The sequence below is a fragment of the Bombina bombina genome, chromosome 5 (assembly GCF_027579735.1).
Source record: "Bombina bombina isolate aBomBom1 chromosome 5, aBomBom1.pri, whole genome shotgun sequence".
Classification (NCBI taxonomy): Eukaryota; Metazoa; Chordata; class Amphibia; order Anura; family Bombinatoridae; genus Bombina; species Bombina bombina.
This window is the reverse complement of record NC_069503.1, coordinates 224,218,218-224,238,432: the sequence shown is the minus strand read 5'-3', so window position 1 is coordinate 224,238,432 and position 20,215 is coordinate 224,218,218. Positions and strand designations below refer to the sequence as shown.

The 20,215-nt window shown below is 34.7% G+C and overlaps 1 protein-coding gene across 1 annotated transcript in view; it reads right to left on the bottom strand.

Moving 5' to 3' along the window:
- Positions 1 to 738: 738 nt before the first annotated feature.
- The window catches only part of NRP1 (neuropilin 1), a 175,409-nt gene continuing 155,932 nt past the window's right edge, over positions 739 to 20,215 (bottom strand). Inside the window, exons 14-18 of the mRNA XM_053713853.1 lie at positions 14,513 to 14,650; positions 10,853 to 11,124; positions 9,984 to 10,074; positions 7,598 to 7,645; positions 739 to 5,235 (exon numbers count right to left, since the gene is read on the bottom strand). Of these exons, the coding sequence (XP_053569828.1) occupies positions 4,955 to 5,235; positions 7,598 to 7,645; positions 9,984 to 10,074; positions 10,853 to 11,124; positions 14,513 to 14,650 (830 nt within the window). The 3' untranslated portion in view covers positions 739 to 4,954. The remainder of the gene's footprint in view (positions 5,236 to 7,597; positions 7,646 to 9,983; positions 10,075 to 10,852; positions 11,125 to 14,512; positions 14,651 to 20,215) is intronic.

Sequence of the window (20,215 nt, the reverse complement as noted above, 5' to 3'; positions counted from 1 at the left end):
ACCATGGGTGAGGTTAACCTGCCATAAGAAAGGTTAGGAAGCTACAGGGACTTTGCTATTTTCAATCATTTATAAGCAAGAGAGTGGAGGAACAGTAATTCTGAGGCCTGAACTCTAAATTTTTGATAATCCAATAAATCTTTGGATGGTTGTGAACCCTGCAAACATGTATCAAGACTGACTAGACCTGCCCCAGATCCATCTTGGGACTTTCAAAGATCTGCCTTGGCCCTAGCCTACAACAAACTCTTACTCTGCTCAAGTTTTTAAGAATGACCATAAAATATCGGGAGGTATGTTAAAAGTATATGAAGCTATTTCTTTCTTTCATGATTCAGATAAAGGTAAACCATGCACTACTGGAAGCTAGCTGCTGATAAGTGGCTGCACATATATATATGCCTCTTTTAATTGGCTCACCCAATATGTTCAGCTTGCTCCCAATGTTTGCCAAGAGAATGATGCAAATTTGGTAATAGAAATAAATTGGAATTAAAATGGAAAGTTGTTTAAAATGTTGGGTTTCATGTGTCTTTAACCTGTTTTACATCACTGAAACATTATTCCATTTTTGTACTAACCTGTAAATTAAGTATATTAGCCATAAATGACCCCAGCTTCATTTCTTCACCTCGTTATAGAATTCCATAAAACCATTGTAAACCAAAGATAATTCTTGTGATAGGAAAATAATTGAATCTGTTAGACACAAAATACCAAACTGTATGAGGTATGAGATATTTTATGAAAATGTTTATTTCAACTGTTTCTTTGGAATGTAGTAGTCATAGTTTGGGATTTAAATTACAGTTCAGTTTTATGTGATTTGTATGCAATTTTAATGTCCGAGAATACAAATGTCATTCAAAGTTAAGGCTTCGCTGTTCATTCCGAAACAACAATTTACAAGTGTCATATTGTCATAGAAAATAAAAATTTCTGTAAAAAAATTTGCACAAAATTTCATGATGGTACAAAACATGAAGCAATAATATACCAGTAAAATGAAATCATTTTACTACAGAAAAATTTTATAGTTTTCAATAAAGAAAAAAATATGTTATTTTACATTTTTAAAAATTATGAAACAATCTAAAACAATATAAATGAAACATTTGTAACACTGTCTTTACAAATGAACCTTCGTCAGTGCCATAAGGGAACAGACATGTGTTTCATGCCTGATCCTCCTGGCAGAGAAGAGGTTAATAACTTTATCAACATATAATTTTAAATAAGAGTTTTCAGTGCAAGATTCCTTTCTCTCCTGTTTAAAGATGCAGTATCATTTTGCCCATACTTGCCTTAATTCATGCAAATATTTATATATTTTTTTCAAGATTAAATATTTAAGGATTTGTTTGCTTTTATTCCTAACTGTTAGCAGATACATAAATGCAAATTAAGACAAATGAGGTTTGGTTAGGAGAAGAATGCATGATACAAATGCCCAGAAATGTAATCAAATTGCCTGTTAATAAGTATGTGAAGTTTTAAATTTGCTAATAGGTGGTTTTAGTTATGAGCATGAGAACCTAGCCTACTAAGGGTGACAAGTCACTCCGTTTCTTAGTGAATGGGCTCCGTAGACTAACAAAGGATTTGATGAGGCTTGAGAGAATGTAGCCAAAATTCTTCAAATTCTGAAAAGAAATTTTGAATTTTATGGCCAGATTGTTCTACACAAAAAGCAAATTCTGTTTCTTAGGTTTTAAGTTTTCCTCTAAAGGATGCAAATCGTTAGCTGGTTTAGTCAATTTGCTTCATTTAGGGGGAAAAAAACAAAAACCAAAACAGAGGTACATGACCTGCTAGTTGGACTCTAGAGAGCATGAGGCAAGTACAATTTTGACACTTAAGCGAGAGGTGTTTAATGTCCTTTTATAAGACTTGCTGATCTGGGGGCATACAATGCATTTTTTAAGATATTGCTCTAATGAACTGATTTGCTGGTTTTGCTTCCAGGTGGTATCTACTAAACTGGCAAACTAAGTGACAAATTATAGTAACTAAGCTTTGAGCGTTCACTCTATTGATCATTTCCTGAGTGTTTTCTATAATAGGGAATATGCCTTATACTTCTCAGTATAATTAGTGGTGTCTCCAGGAAGGACATATAGAGGGGTAGCACTTCCTGGAGGCCCATAAGTGTTTTGTGGGGGGGGGGGGGGGCTGTGATGGGAGGGGTGGGGCCATGTGGGTCATGGGCAGAAACAGGTGAAACATAACTGAGTATAATAATTCACAAAGGATAGCTACATGAGAAGTTACTTTCATTGGGGACAAAACTCCTCTTTTATCAAATCTACCACAAAAAGAGCTAGTTTAAAGGAATAGGAATGTCAAAATTAACTTGTATGTTTCAGATAGAGCATGTCATTTTAGGAAACTTTTAAATTCACTTCTATATTTAAATGTGCTTTGTTCTCTTGGTATCCCTTGTTGAAAAAGAATGCGCACATATCCTACACTAGTGGGAGCTAGCTGCTGATTGGTGCCTGCACACATTTGTCTCTTGTGATTGGCTGACTAGATGTTTTCAGCAAGCTGCCAGTATGCAATGCTGTTCCTTCAGCAAAGGATAACAAGATAATGCAGCAAATTTGATAATATAAGTAAATTGGAAAGTTGTTGATTTGTATGTTCTATCCAAATCATGAAATATTTTTGTGGGTTTTTCTGTCCCTTTAGCATTCAAATTAACACGGTGGAGAGTTCTGAGTTTCTCATCAGTGTTTTTAGTTACTTGAATGTACAAATGTGCATGCACATGTGAAGGTGTTTAACTATGAACATAACAACATGATGCCCATGATACACTGAATACTAATAGACAATATGGCCCAATTCACCAGCTATATCCTTGTAGGACATTGTATTCTATTTTTTTCATTGTAAAAACTTGTAATAAAATAAATAAATATTAAAACCACTTTTCATACAAAAGTCAAACTTATATCTTACTCCAGCAAACTGCGACCGAAAACAGGTTGAAGGTCACATTGTATCTTCATGAAAGAGTGTCTAAATTAATGTACAATATATCAATATTTGGGGTTGTGTAGAAGGAAATACAAGAAGTATTTTGCCCTATTAATGTTATTGTATGAAACTGATTCCAACACGAAAAAAAACAACAGCCTAATTAACCCTTTCTTTCTCATGCCTCCACCGTCTTTCCTATAATTTTTTTACCAACATGTTTTAAGTAACAAATTTACATAATCGCTTTAGATCCTTATTCACTTCTCTATTGCGGAGGAAAATTCTACTCTATTTGTTGTCAAGAGATTGTTACATAATTAGCACATTTCAGGGTATTCTTTACAGAACATCTGTACTATCCAGGAGCAAAACCGAGTTTATGCAGGATAACCCACAACCTATAGTTACAACGACAAGTGAAATACACAAAAATACACAATAATAACAATAATAAATAATTTTAAAATAAATGAATATTAGCTGTGAATAAATTGATCACAATATTGCTAGGTATTAAACATGTCAATATAACACAAACTATTTTTAATATATTTAAATTTCTTATTTCATCCTCTCCTCAAATTATGCCATATTACTATAACGTAAGGCAGAAATTTGGTAGGGTCCTATAGAAATACCCAACTTAATGAATGCACTTGAGATATATATATATATATATATATATATATATATATGTGTGTGTGTGTGTGTATGTATATATGTACATATACTAAATCACAGTGTTTCAATCTAAAAAGCAAGATATGTGTAAAATACAACTGATTTAGTCCCAATTGTTTAAATTGTAATTATGTAATTGGACTCATTTTGTTTATTTTTTTTTTGCATTTATGGCATATGGTAAAATGATACTGAAACTTTTGACATCCCATTAGAAAACCAAAGTTAGACTTTGTAGGGTAATGTTCCCTTATTTGCTTTCAAACATAATGTCCAGTAAGTTCCTCTGTCTCTCTCAGCAACATTGTTGCTTTCTTTCTCTTTGAATATGGCATGGCAAATACTTTACACAGTATAAATCATTAAATACATTCTAGAGAGAAACAAAAAGAAAAAAAAATGAGATATTGCAGCTTTTTACAATAAAATCATGGACTGACAAGAAATGTTCACAAATAAAAATTGTTCAAGTTGACAAATTAGATTAGCCCTTGACTCCTAGGGGCTATAGCAAAACAGAACGTAGCCACTCTAGCACAGTTAGAGACAAGGGCTAGGTAAAAATGTTGTAATAAGTGAGGACACAGTCAAAACCAATACAAACACAAAAAGGCACTTAAGAGGACATCCACTAGCCAGTGCCGATAACGTTTCCTTAAGGGTAGTAGAACCCTCTATTGCAAGTTGCATTTGATGACGGTGCATGAACTGTATAGACGTTGTAAGCACTTTGCTTTAGAACAACACTGAAAAGCAACAATAATGTATAGCTTTGCTTTTAAAATGCTTGACACATTTTGTGATTCACTTGTAGGACTTACATTTTGTTGCTTTATACAGAGCACAAACAAATATGCACAAACATGAGAAATATCGGTGCTGCAAGTCCTATAGTTGGTGGGGACTGACCTAACAGGCCGAATGTCTATTTAAAGAACCCCAGTCACTATACAGCATCTTGGATTTTGCTCACATCAAAGAAATATCCATAGTAGGAAATCAGAACGAAACAGAACAGAAAATACAAACCATAAATCGATCAAAATTGGTCTCAAAACCAGCATTTGATTGTTCCAAAACAAACCTAACAGAAAAGCCAACTGTACATGATTCAGATTGTATGTTTTCATAATTATCAGGTAAATGTACTGAAGCTCCTGAGAAAATCTTGGCTTCACGTCCAACGCACTTTTTCGCCAGAACAGTAAAAGTTAATCGGTCCTCTGATGCGATTATCTTAAATTCTCTTCTTTGAAGTTATTTGTCATTTTTTCCCCCACTTATAGCTTCATGCCTCTGAATAAGAATTTTGTGTGTTTAGTTTGTCCTTTTTCAACTTTACTCCATCCACAAGTTCAAAATTGTAATTTTCAAGAGCAGACAAGTTCCTTTCTGACATTCCGTTGTGCCAGCCTGCGCAATAAAGAACCACTCCGCAGATGGCGCCTATTAATACTCCCAAAGCACTCATCGCTATTATGGTGATTAGAATTGGATCCAATGTCTTCAGCACATTCCCTGGCTTCTTGGATATGTTTTTATCATTGTCCTCATAGATAGGTGTAACTACTGCAATAAAAAAAATGCCATTATAAGAATAAAATATATTTTTGTTCATAATTCCAAGCAAATATAAAACACTTCCTAGGTAAATGGTTTCCTATCTCTGTTGCTAATATTTATCATAATGTTTACTGTTATATGAAAATGACTGAATTTTAGTAGAAATTCGATATTATAACAATGTTGTTGCATGTAAAAGAAAGTATTTTAAAATATATTTTTGGAAAAATGGACATTGCTCACTGAAAAAAAGTACTTTGTATTTCAGACGTGCAGTGTTTTGTATCTGACTACAATGATGGGAATTTTCTTTATCAGCCAATGTGCACCTGATACACAAGTATCTGTTGTATGCACACATGCAAATCCTGTAATTATACACTTAAAGGGATATAAAGGTGCAAAAAGAAAATGCTCTACTGTGGTAGAACAGTTTATTGCTTGTACATATTGCTTCTTTAACCCCATGCAAAGGGGTTAGATACATAGTTAAAGGGACAGTAAACACTTTGAAATCTTAATATAAAATCTTTAATTATGTGTAGTAAACAACAACTTGTATAATTTATTTTGTCTCATTTTGCTGTAGTTTATGAGGAATAAGAGTTTTTCAGTTCTACCACATGGAAATGCACATGAAACATTTCACAAGAATAACTCTCCCATAAATATGTCCCGAAATGGCTTCAGCACAGATAGATAAAAAAAACTGCAAAACGACAGGTATTTTGCTAAAATAAAGACTATGGGGTAGATTTACCAATGTCTGTCCGACATGATATGCTGTAGCGTATCATGTCCGACAGACATCGCTAAATGCTGACAGCATACGCTATCGGCATTTATCATTGCACAAGTATTTCACCAGACCTGCTTGTGCAATGCCGCCCCCTGCAGATTCGCAGCCAATTGGCCACTAGCAGGGGGTGTCAATCAGCCCAATCTTATAGGATCGGGTAGATTGAAGACCGCAGCCTCAGAGGCAGCGGACAGCGGTTTTTAGACCGCTGCTTCATAACTGTTTTTTCTGGCGAGTCTGAAGGCTCACACGGAAACGAGGGGAACATTCAGCCCTTGTTAAATCAACCCCTGTGGCTAGTTCTGTCTTCTGCAGTAACAGGTTCTAATTGGCACCTATAGACTATAGAAAAACAATTGTAGCAAACAAGGTGGTGATGTATTCCAAACATTTTCAAATGCACACATTATTTTAGTTATTGTAACACTGCAGAGCAATAATGTATTGTATAAAGTCAGTTCCAGAGCAGCACTGCACTACTGGGAGCTCAATAGATATTCTCAGTTAGGTTCCAGTAGTGCACTGCTGCTCCTGAGCCTATCTTAGTATGCTTTTTAACAAAGGATATAAAGAGTACAATGCCAATTTGGTAATAGATGGAAATTGAAAAGTCTATAAAAATTACATACTCTACCTGAAACTTAGAAGTTTAATTGTTGCATTCATGTCCCTTTTAGTTTCACAGCTTTAACCTCTTTTGCCATATGTACACAGATGTACGTCATGCAGTACATAGCCCCGCTTCCTGCATAACCTAGATCTGCATCCATACTGCTGGAAGCCCAAAAGTAGTCTCATTTGTCAAGGGACAACTAAAACTTTTAACCCCTTCTCTGCCAGGAACTTCAAGCAATGTGCGCAGCTGCAATAAGCGGCATTCTTATTGCTAAAAAGCAATGGCAAAGCCATGCATGTCTGCTGTTTCTGAACAAAGGGGATACACTTGTTTGTCATATGACGGCAGTTTATATGTGTAAATAATTTCAGTGAGAAACCCAAAGTTTGCAAAAAAGGTAACTTTATATATATATGATCATATCTGGGGGCCAAATAGTGTAATAAAATATATCAATATGAGTTTAGATCAATACCTTTGGTTGTCTACTTATAAATAGTTGTCATAGGTAGATAAAAAATCAAGAGCTCTACTTCTGTTTAAATGGAGTGATAGCAAAAATGCTAAAAATTCTTCCGTATTTTGGCCAGGTTTTTCTCTGAAATTCTAGGTGCGTGAAGTATTAACAAATACTTAAACAACTGCTTTAGCAACATTTATTTAGGATATAGGGGTCGCTCACAATAAATCAAGTGATTCATCTACAAAAACTTTCTGTCTGCAAATTTTTTTCTGTTGCAAACTATTAAATACATTTTTCTAATGGAATTTGATCATAAATATAAACTTAATGAATAAATAATATGATAGTATTTGTTTCACAAGTTAACTAGATATTCATTTTGTGTATTTTATAAAATTCTGATTGTTAATACTAACAATACATTTTTCCTGCATAAATTAAACATTTTACAAAGCCATCAATTGTTGAATTAACTGGAATGAAATATTACCTGTGCTGTCAGATGGCTTTCTGTTATTAGAATCTGTAGCTTCTGGATCTAAAATGGGATGTAAATATAAATTTGTATTACCAAATTAATATGTGCAATCAGATTTCAAGAAATTCTCAATACGAAGTTAGCAAAAAACCAAAAACCAAAGTAAATTACTTTTGCACTAAAAATTGTATTTGAATTATTAGCTTTAGTTAAAACAATTATAAACCTATATTTAACCCCCCCCCACACTATTCTATTTTTATCTCACATGTAACACTTGTATATTGCTATAGAAAATTATATGTTTTGTATTATTATTATTAAAAGGGACACTCAAGTCAAAATTAATCTTTCAAGATTCAGATAGAACATGCAATTTGAAACAACTTTAAAATGTACAGGGAGTGCAGAATTATTAGGCAAGTTGTATTTTTGAGGATTAATTTTATTATTGAACAACCATGTTCTCAATGAACCCAAAAAACTCATTAATATCAAAGCTGAATAGTTTTGGAAGTAGTTTTTAGTTTGTTTTTAGTTATAGCTATTTTAGGGGGATATCTGTGTGTGCAGGTGACTATTACTGTGCATAATTATTAGGCAACTTAACAAAAACAAATATATACCCATTTCAATTATTTATTTTTACCAGTGAAACCAATATAACATCTCAACATTCACAAATATACATTTCTGACATTCAAAAACAAAACAAAAACAAATCAGTGACCAATATAGCCACCTTTCTTTGCAAGGACACTCAAAAGCCTGCCATCCATGGATTCTGTCAGTGTTTTGATCTGTTCACCATCAACATTGCATGCAGCAGCAACCACAGCCTCCCAGACACTGTTCAGAGAGGTGTACTGTTTTCCCTCCTTGTAAATCTCACATTTGATGATGGACCACAGGTTCTCAATGGGGTTCAGATCAGGTGAACAAGGAGGCCATGTCATTAGATTTTCTTCTTTTATACCCTTTCTTGCCAGCCACGCTGTGGAGTATTGGACGCGTGTGATGGAGCATTGTCCTGCATGAAAATCATGTTTTTCTTGAAGGATGCAGACTTCTTCCTGTACCACTGCTTGAAGAAGGTGTCTTCCAGAAACTGGCAGTAGGACTGGGAGTTGAGCTTGACTCCATCCTCAACCCGAAAAGGCCCCACAAGCTCATCTTTGATGATACCAGCCCAAACCAGTACTCCACCTCCACCTTGCTGGCGTCTGAGTCGGACTGGAGCTCTCTGCCCTTTACCAATCCAGCCACGGGCCCATCCATCTGGCCCATCAAGACTCACTCTCATTTGATCAGTCCATAAAACCTTAGAAAAATCAGTCTTGAGATATTTCTTGGCCCAGTCATGACGTTTCAGCTTGTGTGTCTTGTTCAGTGGTGGTCGTCTTTCAGCCTTTCTTACCTTGGCCATGTCTCTGAGTATTGCACACCTTGTGCTTTTGGGCACACCAGTGATGTTGCAGCTCTGAAATATGGCCAAACTGGTGGCAAGTGGCATCTTGGCAGCTGCACGCTTGACTTTTCTCAGTTCATGGGCAGTTATTTTGCGCCTTGGTTTTTCCACACGCTTCTTGCGACCCTGTTGACTATTTTGAATGAAACGCTTGATTGTTCGATGATCACGCTTCAGAAGCTTTGCAATTTTAAGAGTGCTGCATCCCTCTGCAAGATATCTCACTATTTTTTACTTTTCTGAGCCTGTCAAGTCCTTCTTTTGACCCATTTTGCGAAAGGAAGTTGCCTAATAATTATGTACACCTGATATAGGGTGTTGATGTCATTAGACCACACCCCTTCTCATTACAGAGATGCACATCACCTAATATGCTTAATTGGTAGTAGGCTTTCGAGCCTATACAGCTTGGAGTAAGACAACATGCATAAAGAGGATGATGTGGTCAAAATACTCATTTGCCTAATAATTCTGCACTCCCTGTACTTCCATTAACAAACTGTGCACAGTCTTTTTATATTTACTCCTACTGAGCATGTGCAAGAATTCACAGAATATACATATATGCATTTGTGATTGACTGATGGCTGTCACATGATACAGGGGGAGTGGAAATATACATAACTTTTAAATTTGTCAGAAAAAAATCTACTACTAATTTGAGGTTCAGATTAAGTGCTATTGCGTTGTCTTGCTACCATGCATTTGTTGATTGTGCAAATGTACTGCATTTACTGGTCCTTTAAATAATAATATTAAGAATTATTATTATTTTTATTACTATCATAACATAAAGCATGAAAATATTTGTTGGACACTGCACTTAATATAATAATTAGCGAGAAAGAATTGCACATGTCCACTTAAAACAATGTCTGTTTAGTTACTGTCTAGAAAATGTGTTTCTCTGATAGGTTCAATAAAACATACCTGTACAATCTTCAATTTGGTTTGATATAATTATATCATCCACAGCAATTCCACCAGTACTTCCTTTGCCAACGGTACCCTCCACAACCACCTAAAATATTCAAAATTCAAGTAATAATATCAAAACATGTTAAAATCTCTATTAGAACAAATATGAGATTAAAATAAAAGAGAAAATTGATTAAAATTATAGCCAAGGAATAAAAGATATTAGTTGCTGTATAGGTTCTAAACTTGAATAACAATAACTTTGATGTATACAAGAGTAACAAAATGACCACGGCAAGAGAAATACATACAATACAATGATCTGACTAGCAAATTTGTGTGAAATCTACTACAATTTTACTTTTCTACTTTTGGATAAATTCATCGATAGCTAGAAAAACAGATACATATTTTATCTTTTTAGACTTGTACCTTCCTAATTATTAACCATTTAAAATACCAGTTAACTTTCAACATTCTAAACATGGTGGGGTATATTTATCAAACTCCGTATGGAGCTTGATGCCCCTAGTTTCCGGCGTGCCTTCAGGTTCACTGGAAACAGAACTTATGAAGCAGAGGTCTAAAGGCCGCTACTCCATAACTTGTCCGCCTGCACTAAAGAGGCGGAGAGAAATAAACCCGATCGAGGGGGCAGCATTGCACCAGCAGTTCACAAGAACTGCTGGTGCAATGATAAATGCCGACAGCGTATGCTGTCTGCATTTATCAATGTGCGGCGGATATTATACGCTACTTCGTATCATGTCCGCTTGCATATTAATAAATATGCCCCTTAAAGTCTAAATTCCTTACTAACATCTATGTAAAAGTCTTGCAACAATTTTTTAGATACTGAATTTAACAGATTTCTCCTTTACCTGATTAGGCATTAGTGATTTCTTGAGGAGAACTCTGGCTTCTTTCCATTGGTCTCCCTGATATCCATCCATTGACCATAAGTTCTCCTCGGAATCTTCATTCCCTTCATCTTTCAATTTGATAGACAACGAACCAACATGGTGTCCAGACATGTGGTACCAGAAGGTCAAACAGAGTTCAGATTTATAGGAGGAGAAAACTGGACTCAACAATCGTGCTGTTTTACCTCTGTGACTTTCATCAGCTACAGAATATATGAAATTGCCATCTCCTGATAACAAAACAATATTTAATAGTTAGAACTTTTGAAAACAAAAGTATTCAACTCAACGAACAGACTTAGCAAGACATAATTTGGCACAGTAAAATCCCTGATATTACCAGTTTCAATGAAAATATTTTTTGTTCCAGTGCTGAAGTATATATATATATATATATCTGTATATATGTATATTTGGCAAGATTTTTTTAACTATAGCTTTTTTATCTTTACAAAAGGGATACTACATACGATGACTTATCCACAAATGCATTAGTTGTAGTCATGATTCGTAACAGACGTCTACTTATGCATTTGTGGCTTCTTGGGAATATTTTGGATTACGAAACTTGGATGCTCATTTGTTGTGTAATGAATTAATCAGACTCTCAGTCGTAGATAGAACTATAGATCTTTATTGCTCAGCTGACATGTGTCTTTTTCTCCTCTTGATATGCAATGTTTACCAGATGAACAGCTTATTTTCTATTTAGCTGAGGCGCTTGGGTATGGCTCACAGACCAAACTGAAGAGCTCTCAGCTGTTCAAGTAGATTAGATCATGTTATATCGCAATCTGAAATCATCAAACACTCTGTTAATTTGCTGCATGCTGTCCATCAGATAGTGAGAGGAGAAAACAAACAGTGAACTGGTCCAGTTAAAGCTATATTACTCCATGCAGACAGAAAAACACAACAAATGTTACAGTGCATCTCTCAATTATTTAACCCTGTAGGAGAAAGGGATATTTGTCACAAAATGAGCAGCACTCTTTGGCAGCCAAACGGGTTACATCTAAATTTGTTGGTTTGAAATGAATGGCAGTAATTTATTTTTAGAAAAATACACACAAATAACAACGTGACAGAAGATTAAAATGTAACTTTTTTGTTTGTTAAAAAGATATTTTATCAGTATTTGCAAGTCCTTTGTTGTTGCTGATCTGTAAGTCCCTGTGATACTGCTGTGTTTTTGATACCCTTTAAAGGGACATTAAAGTCAGTTGTATTTTCTTTTTAAATGTCCTTTATTATTATTTATAGGATTAGTACAAAAATCCAAATAAAAACCTAAATAATAATAAAAAATTCTTACATAAATAACAAAATCTTAGTAAAGGTAGTAATGGCCATTAAACTTTAATATTATCCCCAATAACTTTCTTGACGTTAAATAATGCCCCCAACATTTCAGAAAGTTGTTGCTTTTTTTAGCTCTATTTAAATTAACGTCATAAAAAAGTCAGTTGTATATATACACAGTATATATCAACAATGAAGAAATATATTACAAAAGGATCTGCATACAAAAGAAAGGTTTGCAAATAAGATCAGTTTAGGCATTATACCATTGAAAAGCCTTGCGCGTTTCATGTTCTTGGTCTTATCTGCTGTGTCCAGTTAGGGACATGTGTAAATGAGCATGTGATCTGAGCTAACCAATCACTGTATAGAAAGTAAAGTTACAGGTAAATACAATTCACCTTAACAATAATGAAGGCACTGCAGTCTCTCAGAGTTATTTATTTTTACAGCAAAAATTAATGTTGTTTATTTTAATTCATGAAACAATTTATGGAGTATAAAATAACCATTAACCCCTTAAGGACCAGCAACATACCCTGTATGTCGCTGGCCTTTTTTTGGGACTTGATTGTTTTATAGCGCGGTCTTGCCACCAGCGTTGAGACTGCTCTATTCCACAAAGCCTGCTGGGGGGAGGGAATTAATAGCGTGTTCTTGCTAGACTTGTGCTATTATGTCCTGAAAAAACCCTTAACGACCAGTGGCATATAGGGTACATTGTGGTCATTAAGGGGTTAAAATGCCAGATGCCAGAAACATTTTCATATGCTAATTTTTTATAAAGTATTTTTCTTGTGTTTCTGTTACATTGAAATTCAAAATGGAATCTTTTCTACTTCTGCACACTAATTTAGCAACCTCAGATGAACAAGAATATCTACAGAACATTTTCTTTTTTAAGCTTTTAGACAGGATAAACACATATAATTTGTTTACAGAACAAAGTCTGTTTTTATTAATTATATTAAACCTGTTGCCATGTTGTGGGCATGGTCATATAGGAAGGGGCTGGCCATGGATGGATAGTTAGCGGGATCATTTGCGACAGTGATAAGATCTTTTAAATTAGTATCTTACTGTTCTGTAATTTAAAAAAATAAAACGCAGCTGATTGTAACACGGCTGTGCAATTACATTTAAGAAATTCAATTGACTTATTTTGTGTTCCATCAAATTTAGTTATATGAGTTCATAACACTTGTCATAGTTACAGAACAAACTTTTAAATAGCAATAAAAACACTTTATTTAATTATGATTTTTCTTTGGTCAAGGCAAGATGATTACATACTGTTACTATGTCAGGAACCTGGAGATCGCTAAACAACCACTGCAGTCTACTTTGGTGATTGATTTGACCTCTGTCATTTAATTCTGAGGACAGGAAGTGCATAATGCAGACTTTACAGGCCTATCTCTGCCACATATCTATCAATAATTGGCCTTAGCAGAGGTGATAGTAGAAAAGCTCAATTATTTAGTAATAAATTACAGGAAAATTGGTAAAATAAACAACAAAATGTACTTAGCATTTTTTTTTTACTTCTACTGTTTTTATTGTCTTTATCAGCCAATAAGCAATGGATCATAGGGGGATACTGTCTTTATTTGTTTAGGTCAGTTGTATCCGAATGCGACTATTGAAGGTCTAATAACAAAATAGCAGCAAAATTCAAAAATAAGAATTTAAACTCTCAAGTCTGACAGTGACATATCTGAAAATATAAGGAAGCATTAACTTTCTCAGAAACGATGGCATTAGAGTCTCGCATAAACACAGAAAAAAACAGAGAGATGCACTCAACTAGGCTTAGAACTGAAACTAGAAATACGTCCTTGCTTAGTCCTCCTTACTCCCAGGGTACAAACTCTTTCTGCCTTTCACAAAGGTAAAATATCCTGTAGCATATCAGTCTGATCCTGCCAAATGACAGTCCAGTGCCGAAATACCAGGCAAATCTCCTTTGAACAAGGGAAAGCAAACAAACCGCAGATGTACATTTCAGCCTCTATGGGCCTCATTAGTGAGGTGTAGTTGCATCAATTTAAGGCATGTGTGCAAGGAGGCCACGTCTGTTTACCCCTTTTTCTCTTAGGGTGACCGAAGAGCATTTGCATAAACACAGAAAAAACAAAGAGAGGCACTCAACTAGGCTTAGAACTGAAGCTGGAAATACTTTTTTGCTTAGTCCCTTCTAGAGTCTAGCAACAGCGATTTATATGAATTATTATTATCCTAAAGAAATGTGATGAAGTTTTGGTCAGAAAATAGCTACCAGATTTTATTCTTCCACTTGCAAAAAATAAACGTTACCTGTGTGGTCTCGGACAGGTCCGGTTTTGCTGTTTAGTACGGCCCACTTGAGGCTTGAGGTAAAGTCATGCTCCCATCTACACAATGTCTTTTGTGATCCCCAGCCGAAGGAACAGTCTAGATCACCGTTTAACATATCTACAGATGGAAACAGAAACATTTGATTAATTAACAAATGCACCAATCTGGTTGACTAATATAGTTGTAGGTTTTACACTTATTAAGCCATTTCTGGTAAGAAGGACAAAGATCACAGTAAATACTAAGGCACACAGAATATACAGCTGTGGTTGTAAATTTTATTCTGTTTTGTATAATTTTAGCTAAACACAGAATATAGTTAAATCCTCAGGCTGGCAGTATCTACACATAGTCCTTCCACTTTTAAATTTCACATTGTACAATGATTTATGTTTAGACTTTTTCAGAGATTTGTGCATTTGTAACTCCAATGCATGCATTTTTACATAACATTAGCAGCATGTAGATCAGGGGAGTAACTTGACCTAATTGGGACCCAAGGCAAATGATATGGCACCCCCCCATTTCAACTGCACCCTTTCTGATTATTTGCAATAAGCAGAAGCAGAGCGAGAAGCCATAGAAGAGAGGATAAGGACTTGGGCAGTGTTCCTGGTTAATATTTTTTATTTGTCTGTACACCAACATCACGGTGGCCATCTTGGAAACTCTGATACCATATTTTAAAGTCAAATTTTAACACATTCCTTAAACGGTGAGCCTTGTTATACAGGGCTGGGGGCATATAGAATGGGCAGGCATGATGCAGGCTGTGCTCTGACCTCATCAGCCATCTAGTAATGCTGCCGCTACTAATTCAGGGCCAGCTGAGCCTCCCTAGAGTTGAGTACGGTCTCAAATGAGACCTCTGAGACCCCTGTGCCTGATGTAGATTAAAGTAACTCACTTTTTTCAATTTTAAAAAACCTCCAACTAATTCCTCTTATATAGTTAAGCACAGGCCTGCTCTTTGGCACGAGCCCAGGGCCCTGCCATTGGGGGGACCCACAATGTCAGCGGTGAGTTTATGAAATGGTGCAATGTATATGTTGTATTTAGTTTATGAGGAGTGTTTATGGTATCAGGAGGTCTAATATTTTGTTTTATTCTTTATATATGTTTCACTGAATGTTGGCACAGGGGTGGACCATACAAGGGGCAGGGCAAACCGGGGAGGGGAATAAGGGCACTGGGCTGAGGGGCTCCACAAATGTATTTTGCCCAGGGCCCAGCAAATGCTAAGATTGGCCCTGGTTAAGCATATGCTCAAAGCAAGTATTGTCTTGTATATATTACTGATATATTGCTACTATGTTAAATTTTAAATCATATATCGGCTATTTATTTATATTTGTAGAGGTGAATATTGCACATAACAATATAATATATAACCCTTTATCCCCTCACCCACCTAAAAAAAAAATCTTGTTTGCCCAAGATCATTCAAGTTAATATTATATGAAAAAAAATAAAAAAACAAACATTAACTTCAAAATTCAGGACTTTAGTTGGAAATAACTCACAAGTTGCAATTTGCCAACAAATTAGGTTTTTATAGAGAAATGTCCACTAGATGGCACTATGAGCAAAGCCAAGATTTTTATACTTGACGAAACAACCAGCAAAACACAACAAAGAGAGTAGGTATTTGATGTCACTGTGGTATCTTGTAAATTGTTTTGCATTGCTTCTAGGTAGCCCAACGGCTTTCTGGCAGTCAATGAGTTATTAATAATAACTTTCTCCCTTACAATTTCTGGAATATGAATAGAAGGATGTAGACAGATGCAGCTAATCATGTGTATGTTTTAGACTTCTTTACTAGACTTGTAGACCCGACATCCTTTTAACTCCCTGGCTGATAGCTTTTTTGTTTTTTTGCCCAAGGAAGGAAGTACCCGCCTAAAGCAACAAAAACACTTTCTTACAGGAATGTTGGCGTTCACAACAGAGTCATATAAGGTCTTAGAAAGCTGACATCCTTCCCTTCCTTGTGCATAGTTAGCAAGTGATGCACTCATCTTATTGTAAGACAAACATCCTCAAAAACAATCTCTCAATATATGGGCTGCACTCTTTGTTTTAAAGAGACAACCAATTCTTTTTCTGCTGCAGCTAAACAATGGCATTTTAATATATTAAAAACAATGATATTCCTGTGCAGAGTATCTTTTTTTTATGTTTGCGGATCGTCACTGTTCACCAATGGGACTGCAGAAGTCATTTACTGACAGCAATCAATCTGTCCACAGATGAGTTGTGCATTTCCTGTTAAGTTTCATAATCTAAATAAACAGTTGTAACTAAGCTCTCTTTATGCAAAAAAAATATTGTTAGCATGGTTAATAAGTTCACTTTCGCATGCATGACATTTTTAAATTCTATTTTAGTGTCACTTTAATTTTTAAAAAAGTCTGTACAGACATAAATAATAAAAAGCAACTTTGTTATACAGCGTCATATGCCATTAGAATTTTTTATTTTATATATACTGTATATATAATTTCTGAGACAAGAAACACTAAGGGCCAGATTACAAATGGAGTGCAAAATATCGCTTTTGCAAAAGCGATATTTGTGCTTCACTGAGTAATACCAGCTGAGAAGCATTGCGCTTGCGTGAATGTGCTTCCATAGGCATGAACGGGAGCCTAGTTTTCATGCCCTGAGTACTAGCACAGCGAAGGGGGTAAGTAGTGCAGCAATGGCAGCAAATTGTAAATATATAGGTATATGATTATATACATATGTATTTATGTATTAATATGTATATATACACATACTAACACATAAATATATATGTATATATACACATACTAACACATAAATATATATGTATATATACACATACTAACACATAAATATATATGTATATATACACATACTAACACATAAATATATATGTATATATACCCATACTAACACATAAATAGATATGTATATATACACATACTAACACATAAATAGATATGTATATATACACATACTAACACATAAATATATATGTATATATACACATACTAACACATAAATATATATGTATATATACACATACTAACACATAAATATATATGTATATATACACATACTAACACATAAATATATATGTATATATACACATACTAAACACATAAATATATATGTATATATACACATACTAACACATAAATATATATGTATATATACACATACTAACACATAAATATATATGTATATATACACATACTAACACATAAATATATATATGTATATATACACATACTAACACATAAATATATATATGTATATATACACATACTAACACATAAATATATATGTATATATACACATACTAACACATAAATATATATGTATATATACACATACTAGCACATAAATATATATGTATATATACACATACTAAACACATAAATATATATGTATATATACACATACTAACACATAAATATATATGTATATAAGAATATTCATATATATTTACTGGAAACACACAGTTCCCATAGACCGCAATGTAAAGGCACATTTCAGTGCCATTTTTTTTAACATCCCATACCCGCCAACTTTAGCCCCCCAAAACTGCTTGGGGCAGTTATTTTTGAAAAAAAATAAAAATGCTACAATTTTTATTTTTCAGTAAAATACACTACACTGCATTTTTGGGGCACATTTATAAAATTAACGAGAGATGTGAGAGGTTAATATTATAAGCGCTAATTGCTACCGCGAGCTCACGGTAGCAATAACCAGCCACATGTAATGGCTGGTTATTTATTGCACAACCGCAAATGGGCAAATTTGCAATAAATTAGCACTCTACTTGTAATTGGCCCTAAAGGAGCAAAGCTATATCAGTGATACATTGTTGTAACATTATTATTATTTATTTATAAAGCGTCAACAGATTCCGCAGCGCTGTCCATGGGTACAAAGATAAAAGTACAGTACAATACAATATAAAAGACACCAGACAAAGTTTAACTAACAAATACAGGGGGAATTGTGGTCCCTGTTCCCGTGGGAACTTACAATCTAGATGGGTAGGATATGCCAGTCTTATGTTCCTAATTAACTATAAAGCATTGGAAACGTGGATAACATTCCATGAACAACTGTATTCTACCAATGTGTATCTTGGAAATGTACAGATTTACACAAAATGTGTATACAAAGAAGTGTCAGAGAATTTTCAGTTTTATTTATTATTCTTTTATTTCTTTCAACACTCCTGGATTTTAAAGATGAAAGATATTTATATACGCACATCTGATAATTGTGAACGTGCTGTTACAAGATGCCTCCCACAAAGTTACACTTTTAACCCCAGAGACCTATGAGAATTATTTTGCACCCAGCTGCTGCCTTTAAAAATGAGACTGGTCAACTTGTTGAGTAAATATTGACACATCAGCAGTTAATATATAACTTAGAAGGTTGTGTGAACATGTGCATGTAAATATCCACTCATCAGAACATCTCTATCCCTACAAAACATTAAGTTATCTATAAAGTTAAATGAAAGCATGGATACCATTATTATAATTATTGACTTGTTCATAAAAGGGACATAAAAGTGCAAAATAATGCTTGAATGTGTTATTTTTTTCATTATTGCACTATTGATTGCATATATGTTTAATCCATGCAGATATATTAAGCATATAGTTAAAGTCAGCAGCAATGCACTATTGGGATCTGGTGAGCCAATGACAAGATATACACGCGTATAGCCACCAATCACAAGCCATTACCCAGTAGTACATTGCTGCGTCTGAGTCTAGCATACTACAGAATTAGTATTTGGAATACTGCAGGATGCTCACCAGACTGTCTTGAAAATAACAAAACCAAACACAATTTTCAAAAATTAAATACATAGAAATAAAGTAAAATAAATAATTATGGGTGATTACAATTTGAGATAAATGTCCCTTTAGAGACACATAATCTGTGCTAATTCTATATATTAACACACTTTAATTGGTCAACATGCTGTATAGGGGTGACTCATGCTAATAAAATGCTGGGGACTTTCAATCCATGTCTACACCTTGGTTATCTTGATGTCTTACCTTAGATTAGATTATTAAGATGCAAATAGCCTCCTGCACCTTTTCTATATAATGCAGCAGGAATGATAACATAAGTTATTTTAAAATGAATATTGTATATGGCCACTTTGAAATGACTGCCAAGCTCAGCCCACTGATGACATCATGATCTGGGTGGCATATGGCATCCAATCACAAAGGGCTCACTAGTTAGATTCAACAGACTGTCAATCCTATTCAGCAGAGTGCATAGATGCAGTCCAGATTGTGAAGTCATCAGTGGGCTGAGCTTGGCAGCCATTTTAAACTGGCCAGAAACACTATTCATTTTAAAATAACCTTTTTACTGTTCCTACTGCATGATATAGAAAAGGTGCAGGAGGCTATTTGCAGCTTCATCTAAGGTAAGACTTTAAGATGACTAAGGTGTAGACTGTCCCTTTAATCTTTGACCTCTCTAGATTGTAGCTTTATCTATTCCATGGCAACAATAATGCTGTTAGCAATTATCCCAAATAGATACAATCGGAATGATTGACACCCCTGCTACTGGCCGATTGGCCGCAAATGTGCAGAAATGCTTGTGCGATGTTAAATGCAGACAGCATATGCTGTCGGCATTTAGCAATGTCAG